The sequence below is a fragment of the Lepidochelys kempii genome, chromosome 2, assembly GCF_965140285.1.
Source record: "Lepidochelys kempii isolate rLepKem1 chromosome 2, rLepKem1.hap1, whole genome shotgun sequence".
NCBI classification, from domain to species: Eukaryota; Metazoa; Chordata; order Testudines; family Cheloniidae; genus Lepidochelys; species Lepidochelys kempii.
Genome location: NC_136381.1, coordinates 224336215 through 224348574, shown reverse-complemented (window position 1 = coordinate 224348574; position 12360 = coordinate 224336215). Strand labels below are relative to the sequence as shown.

The following is a 12360-nucleotide window of genomic DNA, read 5'->3' as shown; positions in this document are numbered from 1 at the left end:
TCAAGAATAATTAGACAATGTTTGTAAAGCTCTTTGAAGATGAATACCACTGTATAAGTTCCAAGCACATAATTTAGCCTGATTTATTTAAAGCTTTAAGTGTTTTGGATGTTCAAACCAAGCAAATGCGGCTTTTGCTTCCCTTGTGTATTTAACTGAAAAAAGCTAGATGCATTAGTATGTAAAAGCTACACTGACTGGAACTGCTCAAGGAGCATGATTCATCAGCTCATTAATTGTGTAGTTTGACGTATGTAGCCTCCTGGCGGGTTACATATAGGTAGGTTTGGAAGAATTATTTTTATTGGTAAATGTCAATAAACATTGATTTCACCGTACACAGAAACTGATGAAAAAATGTTTCCATCGATAATAATCTAAATTTACATGTAGGCAAAGTCAGAAAAATGCTGCTTGAGAAATTATTAGTTTGATTTAAGGCTATTTCCTTGGTGTGTGTGTTTGTTTGTTTTTTTAAACATATAGGTGGTTCAGAGAACTGAATAGAGAGAGGAATTGGCCATGTAGCTGAAGATCATATTAAGTATGCAAAGCATTTTGTTGGGAAAAGTTTTCTTATTTATAAAAAGCAAGAATGGGCTTTTAATGGTGAAAGACTCCAAACAAGGGAACTTCTTAAGATTCATTCATTTTTTGAAGGTGTTTTTGTAAAGGCTTATTTGGGCAGGAATGGCAGAAATTTTCAAAGAATAAAGATAGATTTAATTGAAACCTTCTTTTTGAGTCAGATTCTGAACTTGTGCATGGTGGTGAAAGTCGAGAGTAACTACTGAAGTTCATTGAGTCAATGAGTTTTTTCAGATTTCAAAATGAGGTAAAAATCTGGCTGTATATTTAAAATTTTTTCTATTTATCCTTTTAGCTCCAATATGATTTTATCATACAGACCACTTCCCCTGTGCCCCACCCATCTGCTCATAGCTTTTCTAATTTAAAACTCAGATTTTCAGAGCTGTGCAACACAAGAATAGTTCATGACTTCAGTAGAAGTTAATGGGAGCTACGTTCCCTGTAAGCTTCACGGCCACTTCTCAAGGGCCATACAGGCAGGCAGTGAGAGGAGCTTCTTCCTCAGCCAGGCCCAGACCTGCTGTAGCTGCCGAGGAGCGGAGCCCCTCCCTTGGCCTGGCCCAGGTCTACCGGAGCTGCTGAGGAGAGAAGCCCCTCCTTCGGCCCTGAGCTGCTGCAGTGAGAGAGGGCTGGGGGGAGTCCTCTCTCCCCATCATGGTCCCGGGGCAGCATGCACCCCAATCCCCTCATACCCAGCCCTGAGCCCCCTCCCGCACCCCAAACCTCTCATCCATGACCCCACCCCAGAGCCTTCACCCTTATCTGGAGCCCTCACCTCCTGCACCCAACCCTCTACCCCAGCCCTGAGCCCTCTCCCCTCACTCCAAGCCCTACCCCCATCATGTGAATTTTGTTATGTGCACCAATATGAAGGTGATGTGTCCATTCCGCACATGGACCTAAAAAATAAGAGGGAACACTGAGTGGGAGCTGTGGGTACTCACTGCCTTGTAAAATTTCACCCCAAATCTATTTCTGGTTGAACAGAATGTGTGTAAGTAGACACAGCTAATTGCAATAATAGTTAAGCACATGTTGGTCATCTTACTGAGCCAAAATCATTCATTATATCAGTAATTAGTTTGTTAATGAATGATGTGATGAATGTTTTACAGCCTAATTTGGAACCTAGTGCATAATTTACCAACTGCTACATTCTGAACAAGACAACATAATGTATCTTTTAAGGAAAAAATTATTGATGTGCCCTCAGTGATTAAAAAAAAATAAAAATGGCAGCAGTGAAATAAAGTTCCTGGCTACCTAGCTGAGAGAGAATATTAAAGGTGCTTCTGCTTGTAGCTAAATGAAAGGCTGGAGTGCTGATGAAAACTTAACAAAGGAAGTAGAGTGAACTAATGTTTTTGATTACATTGTTGTAATAGTGCCCTTCATTAATGAACTTATTACCTTCCTGCTTAAAACAAAGTTTAAACATGTGAAGAAATGTAACTTAGGTGATGAATGAACTTTTAATATTTTGTCTGAAAAAACGTATAATTCTGTAGAGTGCTGCTTTTCAGTTTTTCCACATTGTCTGTTTTTTTTTCCCCATGCTTTTTATTACATGGAATATTTGACAGATGTAGGTTCATGTTACCCTTTAGTGGCTAAAGGTTGCTACATTTTGTATTGGCATTGCTAAAGGTATCTGATCATGTCACCTGTAGAGAGTAAAATCCATTATGCTACTGTACAAGCATGAATGTTTTTATATATTAATTGTAGAGGCTTTTAAAAATAATTAACACATTTTGTGACCGTGCATTCTTAATGTACTTTTCTACAGGATGTCATAAAATATACAATTTTGTAGTTATTTATAAGCTGAGAGAATGAGTTCAATATCTGGCAAAATAAATCCTCACACTTGCAAAATGTGTTAAATACATTGCACTTGCCTTCTGCTCCAACCATGAAGATCTCTGTGACTCACTGAACTACATCAGAAGAATGCCAGTGGCACAGACTGAATCAACCTCATGCATCTGTAGCCTTTTTTTTTTTTTTTTTAGATTGAATGTAGTAATTTAGTATAAACTACGATGGGTTCAGCAGACTGAACGGACACAGAGTGAAAGTTACCTTTGGTGCTTTTCTCAAATTTGGAGACTCCAGGAACAAATGAAGTCTGAGGATAGTGACCACAGACACAATCACAAGTACAAAGTCTTAACTGTACTACAGGTTTTATTAAAGGAATAAGTAAAGTTACAATTACCCATGCATATGTCAATCCTACAAAAACCCATGCAATTACTAAGACTGTAGTCATACTCACATCCTCAAAGATATTCTCAGGTCAGATGGATCTGTCATCAGGTGATCATCAAAAAAGGATGGTTCCTGCTGGAATTTTCCATGGGGTCTTCTGACTTTTACACAACTAGGAAACCTCTTGTGTATTGTTTTTATGACCACACCAAACATCTTATGCATATGCAGGAGGGTTTCAATCCTCTTTTCCTTTTCTGTACTTCCATACCCCATGAATATTGGGGTACCCAATTTTTCATAAGTTGTTTATTAGTTCCTCTTATTCTTATTAGCATCTATGCACAACATGTATCCTGCAGTCAGGACAGGATATTCCATAAAGTTACAGTAAGGTGTATTGTGATCTTGGATAATGCAATGTGGTTTATTGCAATCTAGTTTTCTGTAACATTACCTATTGGCACATGTTTTACAGTAATCTTGTGACCTTACTGGCCTAGGGTTATTCCTAGGTCACCCACTCATGTCAAGCATTCTTAAGCTTACGGCCTAGTCTCGCTAAGCTAAAATATTACAGGCCTCAGCCTGTAGGCCTTGAATTGCAGCCAGGCTTTACTTATATACCTAATATACACTAATCATTCCTAAATATTTGTCAGTCTTATACTTCTGTAATGCCACATTGATTTTATATGAAATAGCATATGAATTGACCATAACACAATGTAACACAGTGATAAATGGATGATAAAAATGAACTAATTGGCTACACATCAGTGTAAAATTTCTGTAGAACTCCTCTGCCACAGTAACTTCTATTTTGTTACCATCACAGTTGCTAAATCACAACTGGCAGAACTATTTTTCATAGCGAACCAGCTCATCCTGGCCAAAGCACTGATTGCTGGAAGGAAGCCTTCTACCTACTTATCAGAAAAGATAACCCAAATATTGCAGGAACTCACCAAGCCAGAAAAATCTACCCCAGAAATGTTGATATTAGTCACCCTGATTGAATTGTACCTCATCACATTTGATGAAGTTCAGAAAGGTCTTTGGAAATATTTGAACCAACACTTGCAAAACTGGTTTGTCCCCTGCCTGGCAGGTGGTAAACCAGCAAAGAATAATTGTGTACGCTGCTAACTGATCTCAACAATGGCTCCTTCAGAGACATGGACCAGCCAACCTTCCTGTGAAAAATGCAACAGCCCATTATTGTCACAGAAAACCTCACCAACAAAATAGTGGATAAAGGGACATGTTATAATTAGTTGGACTTTCCTAAAGCCTATGACAAAGTCCCTCACAGGAGACCAATCAGGGAGATAAAGTGTGAGAACTAAAAGTTCTGTCATGGTCTAGAAATGATATTTTTTTCTTGCACTTCAAATCTTGGCCTCTTGCTATTAGTTCCTTTTTTATTAATTAACCTGAGACAATGTTAACTTACAAGGGAGATTTCCCAGGGGCTCATTTTGGAGGGAACCACAAGTTTTTGGGGAGGTGATGATCTGAATTTCTCTGCAAAAGAAATTAATAGCAAAGCCTAAATAAGGATGACTTTGTATTGTAAAGTATAATTTAAAGATTTTTGTTCAATTGAAGGCACTTTTTCATTCTAATGTTAAAACAGTTCAGCTGTGACTATTTTTGCTGACAATCTAGAGTGGTGTTTTTCAGAACTCGTCTTGAAGAATTGCGAATGTTCTTGGAGAACGAGACCTGGGAGCTTTGTCCTGTTAAGTCGAGCTTTAGTATTTTACAGCTTCATGTAAGTACTGCTACTCAATTTTCAAAAGTTCTTTCTGAAATAAGGTTGTTTTGTATGTGTAGACCAGCTGTCAGGGATGTGATAGGATGTGCAAACTGCTGTTTGGTTTTCGGGTTATTTTAATGGTACAGTAAAATTAGAGTGATATTTATTTAGGGATCTGTGTATGCTATTCTAAACCTCAGATTTAAATGCATCTAAAATGGTAACATGCCTGATTCAAGAAAATATTCAGGAAAGTACTAAAGCATGTGGTAAAATTCCACTGAAAGCAAGTGGAGCATGTGCTTTAGTACTTTCTTGAATCAGGGTCTCTGACTAAGCTGAGGTTGGTAAATAGTAACATTGCTGTTTTATTTGCTTTTTTAATATCTACCTGTTTGGTGCTGCCTGACAGCCACATGACTAGAGTTGTTGCTACAAATAACATGTAGGTTGCTAAGGATGAACATGGTTGCGGGGGATGGTAGACTATTTTCTAGTTTGACTGTACAGGGAAGCTGACTATATACATTCATGCAGCAAGAGAGAAAGAGAGCTTTCACAGAACACAAAGGGAAAGAAAAGCATTTTTAATAGAAAAATGTGATTGTTAAACCACATGCACTGGCAGGGAAACTCAAAAGAGTTGTTGGAGAGCCCAGAAACTATTCATCTAATTTTGTAGAAATTACTAAATTCCAAGTCCCGTTAGCCCAGTACATTTTGATCTATGTCTTTACATTTGATTATATAAATTTAGTGATTAATCTTTGAATAGTAAAAATAAATTATGATGTTTTCAGCAAAAAAAATAAAAGAAAAAAATTAGGCCAAGATTTTCAGAAATGAATATCTAGAGATAGGACTTTAATTAAGTGGTCTGATTTTTCAAAAGTTCTGAGCATCCTCCCAGTCTGTTGAAATCCCATATTATTGTGCAGCGTAGCAGTCCAAAAATTTTGAAATGTACTTGATCTAAGGATATTTTAAAAATTTGTTCCATATTAATAAGCTAAAATATTTATAAGAAAGGTAAAGAAAATAATCTTTAAAATATTTTTTTAGTCTGATAGTGTCACTTCAATTTTGGAAATACATTCTTTACATTTCAATTAATGCTGTATTTGTACAGTTTGAGATTTAGGTCCTGTTCTATCTCTTGTGAAAATACTCTTTTAATCGCTAGTAAAAACGTTTCTATTTATTTCTAGAAAATGAACACTTCCATAATACAAGAGGTATATTGCATGGTGCAGCAAGACACACTTGCTAAAATTAGAAAGACAAACCTGTGAGATTGCAAACCTCAAGGTTAACTTAAATCAGTCTAAAAGCTGTATTTAAATAGGAAGTAAACTCTTGTTGCAGAGCGGTAATTGACAGTAAGCTATGAATTGATATTTAAACTACATTACTAGGCATAAAAATTATTCTGTATTTTTATCAATAGGAATTTAAATTCATGGAGCAGTCACGTTCCCCGTCTGTGTCGCCTAGTAAGCAGCCTGCTTCAGCAATCTCAGCAACCATAACTTTGTTTGAGCACTATTGTAATGGAGGAAATCCATTTGAAATTCAGGTCAACAGCAAAGATGATGAGACAGAAGATGTACTTGCTTCTAATGGGGTATGGAGCATTTCATAAATACAAGAACCATGCTAGCTCTCATTATCGTTAAATGAACATGACACACAGTATATTTGAAGGATCAATTATCTTGTGAATCAGTGACTGACAACTACATTTGTCTTTAATATTTTGCCTTCTCCATTGTACCAAAAGTAGCCATTTTACTATTTAAAATAGGTCACTCTGCTTTCTGACATTGGCAGTTAAAAGCAGGGCTTCCTGTGGAAAGCCAGATCTGTTTGCTTTGTGGTGGATCAATATTTTTCCATCCAAGTCAATTGTTCCTGCAGACTAGCAAGCCATGTTCCACTTAGAACAGAAACAGAGAAGTGCTAATTTATCACAGGACAATTAGATGCGATTTACTTAAATTTCCTGGTTGTGGTAAATTTGGCCTTGTTTTAGTATTAGAAGGATTAGCTCCCTCTGGCTTGTTAGAGAGTAATCTCCACGGATAATTCACAGATTGTTCTTTCTGTCTTGTTTACATAAACTTACCATGATTTCCAAAGGAGAATGTAGTTTGTTGAGTAGTTTTTATTTTTTGAATGTTATGGGGATGCTAGTTTGAGATCTACTGGTATAATAGTCAACATTAACTTTAAATGTATTGATCTTTTTGTTGATTTTTATCATAATCATACAATCAAATGTTTATTTAAAAGAAAACATTTTATATAGTGTTATGCATGCAGAAAGTTCATACCTACATTTCTCATTAGAACCTTTGTCCAAACTTCCTCCTCGCTCAAATATTATTTCCCCCTCTTTTATTATGACATGAGGAAGTCCATCTGGCAGTCCTACTGCACTCACTCTCAGTGCCTTAACAAACCTGGCACATGCTGTAAGATTTAACTAAGTTATCAGGTTGCCAGTCTCCAAATGGAACTTTGTTCAGATTCTCTCTTGAATCACATGTTGGTGGCCATCTATTCTGTCCATGATTTGCTGAGCTTCCTACCCCTTCCTTCTATGGGAATTAGAATAATAACAAGGGGTTCAAATCACCAAGTGCTCATCTCCTTACTGAGCTACATGGGCAAGAGGGAGAGAAAGGAGGAATTCCCAGTGGTAGAGCTAGCCCTCAGGATGAAAAGACACCCTGCAGGATCTGGGAGTGGGAGCATCAGGACAAGGAGATGCCCAGCGTGGCCCTGGTTCTCTCTCTCTCCCTTTTTTTCCCACATGTACCTTCACAGCCCCTGAACACCTGTGAAGTCAGCTGAGTTTGTTCCAAAACTTGGACTCTGGACATTCTTTCCTGACTTCAAACTGGTTGTTAGCTCCCACACCATTCTATAATTGTTTTAAAGCAAGTCACATAGTAGGCCTAGATTATTTTTAATTTTCTTGTAGTTTATAAGATAGATTTATATTTTGTTTTCAATCTTAATTGTCTGTTTACCTAAAAGACCAGAGTGTCTGCTGCGTAATAAATCTGGTCTATCCAGAATGTAAAACAATCTTTTTAAGGTGTTTGAGACAAATTTTTTTGCTTTATCTGTTGGTTAAATAAGTGTTTATTTTAAAAGGGCATATTTTTCCAAATGCACTGTATAAACACATTAGTAAATAAGTCCACTTTGCACTGAGGGTGCAGGCAAAAATTCCTCAAGTGCTGAAAGTTCTCCAATGCCTGTCCCACTGTTTCCCCCAAAAGCAGACAAGTTGTCTGGCAATTGACTGGGAAAGAATCCTAGAGCGTCTCCATAGACAAAACCATGGAATATGCCCCAGACACACATGGGCAAGTGCAGGAACAGTGAGGACACAGTAACATGGGGATAGCTTTTCTGTGGCAGCACTTGCATCTGGGCTAAGCTAATGTGGGTACTGAGACCTGGGTGCCAATGACCATGCCCTACCCAATTCATGGTCCATTTTCATAAATTTCACAGTCGTAGCTTTTTAAAAATCTTGAATTTCATGGTTTCAGAGATTTAAATCTTAAATTTCACAATATTATAACAAAGCATTACTATGTATTTTAAAACTGTAAACTATAAACATGTAAAGCCCTTCAGTCAGTGTTTCTCAAACTGGGGGTCTTGACCCAAAAGGGGGTCGCAAGGCTACTGTAGGGGGGGTCGTGGTATTGTCACCCATACTTCTGTGCTGACTTCAGAGCTGGGCAGCTAGAAACTGGCAGCTGCTGGCCAGGCGCCCAGCTCTGAAGACAGCACAGAAGTAAGGGTGGCAATACCATGAACCCCACCCCCCCCAATAGCATTGCAATCCCCTTTTGGGTCGGGACCCACCGTTTGAGAAACACTGCCTATAGCATAGGGTAAAAGTACACAAACTACCAGATTTTATGGGGAAGAACAGATTTCACGGGCGAGACCAGGTTTCACACTCGGTTATGTGTTTTTCATGGCTGTGAATTTTGGTAAGATCCTACCAATGACCCAGGTTAACTGTGCATTGAAGACATACCCCAAAAGGGTTAGAAGTATAATTTTTTAAAAAAGAAAACTTTAATTCTGGATCACAGTTTTATGTTGAGGGTTGGATTCTGTGGCAAATTCCACAACCACAGAATATGTGGCACCCTTGTGATGGGCATGGGACTGATGCCATTAAAGATAGTGTAAAGCTAGGCATGTCTTGAATTTCTTACAGGTATATTTCTTTTTTAGCATTTTAGAAAGGGGTTAAATAGTTTTTAAAGATGCTAATTTTATCTACTTTAAAGACCGAACAAAATCTCAAAACCAGGTATTTCTTGGAACAAAATACAAGCCAAGGTGTGAAGTCTGATGTTTCCTTTCTTATTACAAAATGGATTGTCCACAAATTACAAGTGTCAACATCTGAGCAAGTGAAAATGTATACGGTTTGTTTACCATCTCTGTATTTTTCTCCCTTCCACCCCTTTTCTCCGGACCCAAAGATGTAAACTTTGGGGGTGTCAGAGCTGCCTTTGGCTCTGACTTCAGCTTTTCTAATGTTTTCCTTTCCAGCCTGTATGCTTTGTGAAGTCAGAAAACTAAATTCAAATGAAAAATAAGCTGATCTGCTTCTTTTCCTTTTGTGATTTCCCACACTTCAGAATCTGCTTCCTTCCATTTCTAGGCCTATCAAATTTAACCAACTTCATCTATACTCAGCTTCTCCTTCTTGTTATCTTAGCATGTGGTTAAAAATTGGATAGTGAGAGAGGGTGATGATTCTTGAAGATGACATTTTCGTATGGTGTACAGTGTGACCACTGAACCTTCTCTTAACTCTTTGTGTACCCATAAATCAAATACAGGATGGAGAATCATTTACATTTTCTGAGTGAATGAATCCTACTGCAAGACTGAGCTAATTTGACTACATTAGAAAAATGTAATCATACAACATGCTTCTGTGTTCGGTAAAATACAAGAAATTGAGCTTCCTAAAACATTTCTTCTCCGATCTCTGGCAAGCTGTATAGGCTTATAGCTGTATAATCCCTGACATAGGAATTGCTTAATGGATCAGACCGCTGGTTCATCCTGTCTCTCTGACAGTAGCCAACACCACATGCTAGTTGTTCAGGAAAAGTTCAGGAAACCTCAAAGTAGGTGTGAGATACTTTTGCCCCCCTCCCCCAAATCTCTTCAAACCATTTTATATAGTTAGAGATTGGCTTAAGCCCTGAAGCATGAGGTTTTCATATCCCTCCAAAACATTTTAATTATTTTTGCATTAGCTATAACTCTGGAATATATTGTTAAACATATAATCATCCATTTCCTCTGAATTTTGCGAAATGGCTTTAGTGACATGACGTGGCAATAATTCCACAGACAAATCGCTGTGTAGAAGTATTGTTGTTTTATCATTTTTGAATTTCCCACTTTTCAGTTAGGTTTTTAGAGATCCCTGCATTCCATCCCATTAAAATTACCTTTTTTGCTTCTATCGTGCAGTATTGTCCACTACAAAAAGTGGATATGATATTCATTTCCATCCAAAGCTGATGCTGGATGAAGAATAATCAACATGTCCTCACCATTAAATAAATACCTCCCCCTTTGGATGTGTGACACACCTTAGCCAGAATTAGTTACAGACTCCAGGTCTTGACTGGGGATTGATCTCCAGGAATTTTAGCATCAAAAAGCACATGCCTCTACCTGTTGAGCTAAAGGAGTTCTTCATCTGTTCAACTGTAGTGGGCTGTATTTTTGCTGTAATCAGTCACTGGAGGGCGTCTTGATCATATGTATTAGCAGTGGGCTAATACGTTACTTATGCAGCAAAGACAGCCTTTCTGTAGCCCATGTTGTGGTTTCCATATTCTAATCTTGAATTATGTTCTGTTTTGTAGGGTGACACACTACTGTGAGTTTACAAGGCTGGCTGTGTTGTCCTGTTTTTAATATTTGTGTGCCAGCGTGAAGTGTTCTGCATTACAGTGAAACCTAAATATGTCATGAAATGATAAAACAGAATCTCTGCCTGCTGAAGAACTGTAATTGATTTTGGCTTTTCTTTGACACTAGCAGGACAGAATGTTCAGTGTGGGAAGAATGGAATACCGAGGACATGATTTATGTGTTTTTTGTTCTTGTGATAAACATAGGCCATTCTTACTATAAACAGTTTCATTAACCTTAAATGTGGTATTAATTATGAAACTTCAGATTAGTTTGTAGAATTAAAGTGTTTTTCAAATTAATATAATTTATCATTGGTGTCTATGCAAACCAAAGTTTACAGTCATTTATGCAGAGAGATCTTATTTTCTTTCCTTTGCAGAAAAATCTTTGGTAGTGGCTTCCTATATTTGTACCCATCACAGAACACTGTTAGCAGTACATTCTATGAAAGTGTTATTCCATACAGCACTGAAGCTTGGCACCTTGGAAATTAGATAGCTGATTGCTTCTGTGTTAAAAGTAATTTCTGTGAAACTAAGGAATTGTGCTGAACAAGTAGATCAATATGTTCAATTACTCTGTGTATTACACCTATCTATCTGTCTAGGCACTTATATAACTCTCATCACCGTAATATCTAAGTGCCTCATAATTGTTAATGGAGTTTATCTTTGAAACACCCCTGTGAAGTAGGTAAGTCCCATCCCCATTTTTTACAGATGGGAACCTGGGGCACAGGGCAGATCAAGGGATTTGCCCAGAGTAACGTAGGAAATCTGTAACAGAGTTAGAAATTGAACCCAGCTTCTTCTTCAAGTGATTGCATGTGTCCATTCCACTGCAAGTGTGTGCGCATCCAGGCTCCAGAGTTGGAGATTTTTCCCTTAGTGCTACCCATCGGTGTGGTGTGTGTGTGTGCCCTTAGGCACCTTGTGCTTCTGAATGATAGTATAAGGGTGGAGCTGCCTTCCCCCACTTTCTTCTTACCACCCATAATCGGTAGTCAAGTGCATTGGCTTGCGACTGCAGGTTTCTCCCTTTGCAGGGAAGTTATCTTCCTTTCTATAAATAATTAAATTAGTGCTATTTGTTAGTGCTAGATTAGTGTAATGTAGTGTTGTTTCTTGCAGAGTTGGTTCCCTCTTATTCACAGGGTACTGACACCCAGTACCAGGGTATGCCTCGGTCTCTGAGTTTTAAGTCTTGTGCTGGCTGCAAGAAATTTGTCCTGGTAAGTGACTGTCTTGTCGGGAATAGAATACCAGTTTGTGATGTAACATTTCTCTCTGCCCAATTGTTTCCCAACATGTTATCCCATTTCCTGTGCCCATAGTCCTATATTACTACAGCTCAATAGGTCCTAAGTACTGAGGAAAAGTAGTTTATTTGAACACTGCAGTTTATTTCCTCCATTCTCTGACCCTCCAATTCCCTTCCCTGTCCTTCAGGACCCATTCTCACGAGGATTTCCATCTCCAAGAATTGCAGTATCTTCTCTGTTTGGGAGCTATAGAAGAGGTTCCCCCTCTCCATTGAGTGAAGGGTTTCTATTCATGATACTTCTTGATTCTAAAGGTGAAAGGAAGTCTCAGAACCATCCTAGACCTGTGAAATTGGAACAAATACGTAAAAATGGTATCATTCCCTTCCCCAGAGACTGGTACACTGCCCTCGTCTTGAAGGATGCATATTTCCATATGGCTATCCATCAAAGCCACAGAAGATTCCTAAGATTTCTGGTCAACAACACCCATTATCAGTCTAGGCCTTTGTCTTGCCTGCTGCCCTATGAGTATTTACAAAATACA

General features: G+C 38.1%; 1 protein-coding gene across 10 annotated transcripts in view; it reads left to right on the top strand.

Moving 5' to 3' along the window:
- Positions 1-12360, top strand: part of VPS50 (VPS50 subunit of EARP/GARPII complex) — a 203241-nt gene that overhangs the window by 94838 nt on the left and 96043 nt on the right. For 9 of the 10 annotated variants that reach the window (XR_012157551.2, XM_073333942.2, XM_073333941.2 and 6 more), the window contains 2 exons: positions 4492-4582; positions 6015-6191. Coding sequence is in view for 9 of the 10 variants with exons in the window: in XM_073333942.2 (XP_073190043.2) it covers positions 4492-4582; positions 6015-6191 (268 nt within the window). In the remaining variant the exon portion in view is untranslated. The remainder of the gene's footprint in view (positions 1-4491; positions 4583-6014; positions 6192-12360) is intronic. The other variant, XM_073333944.2, reaches the window with a different exon arrangement.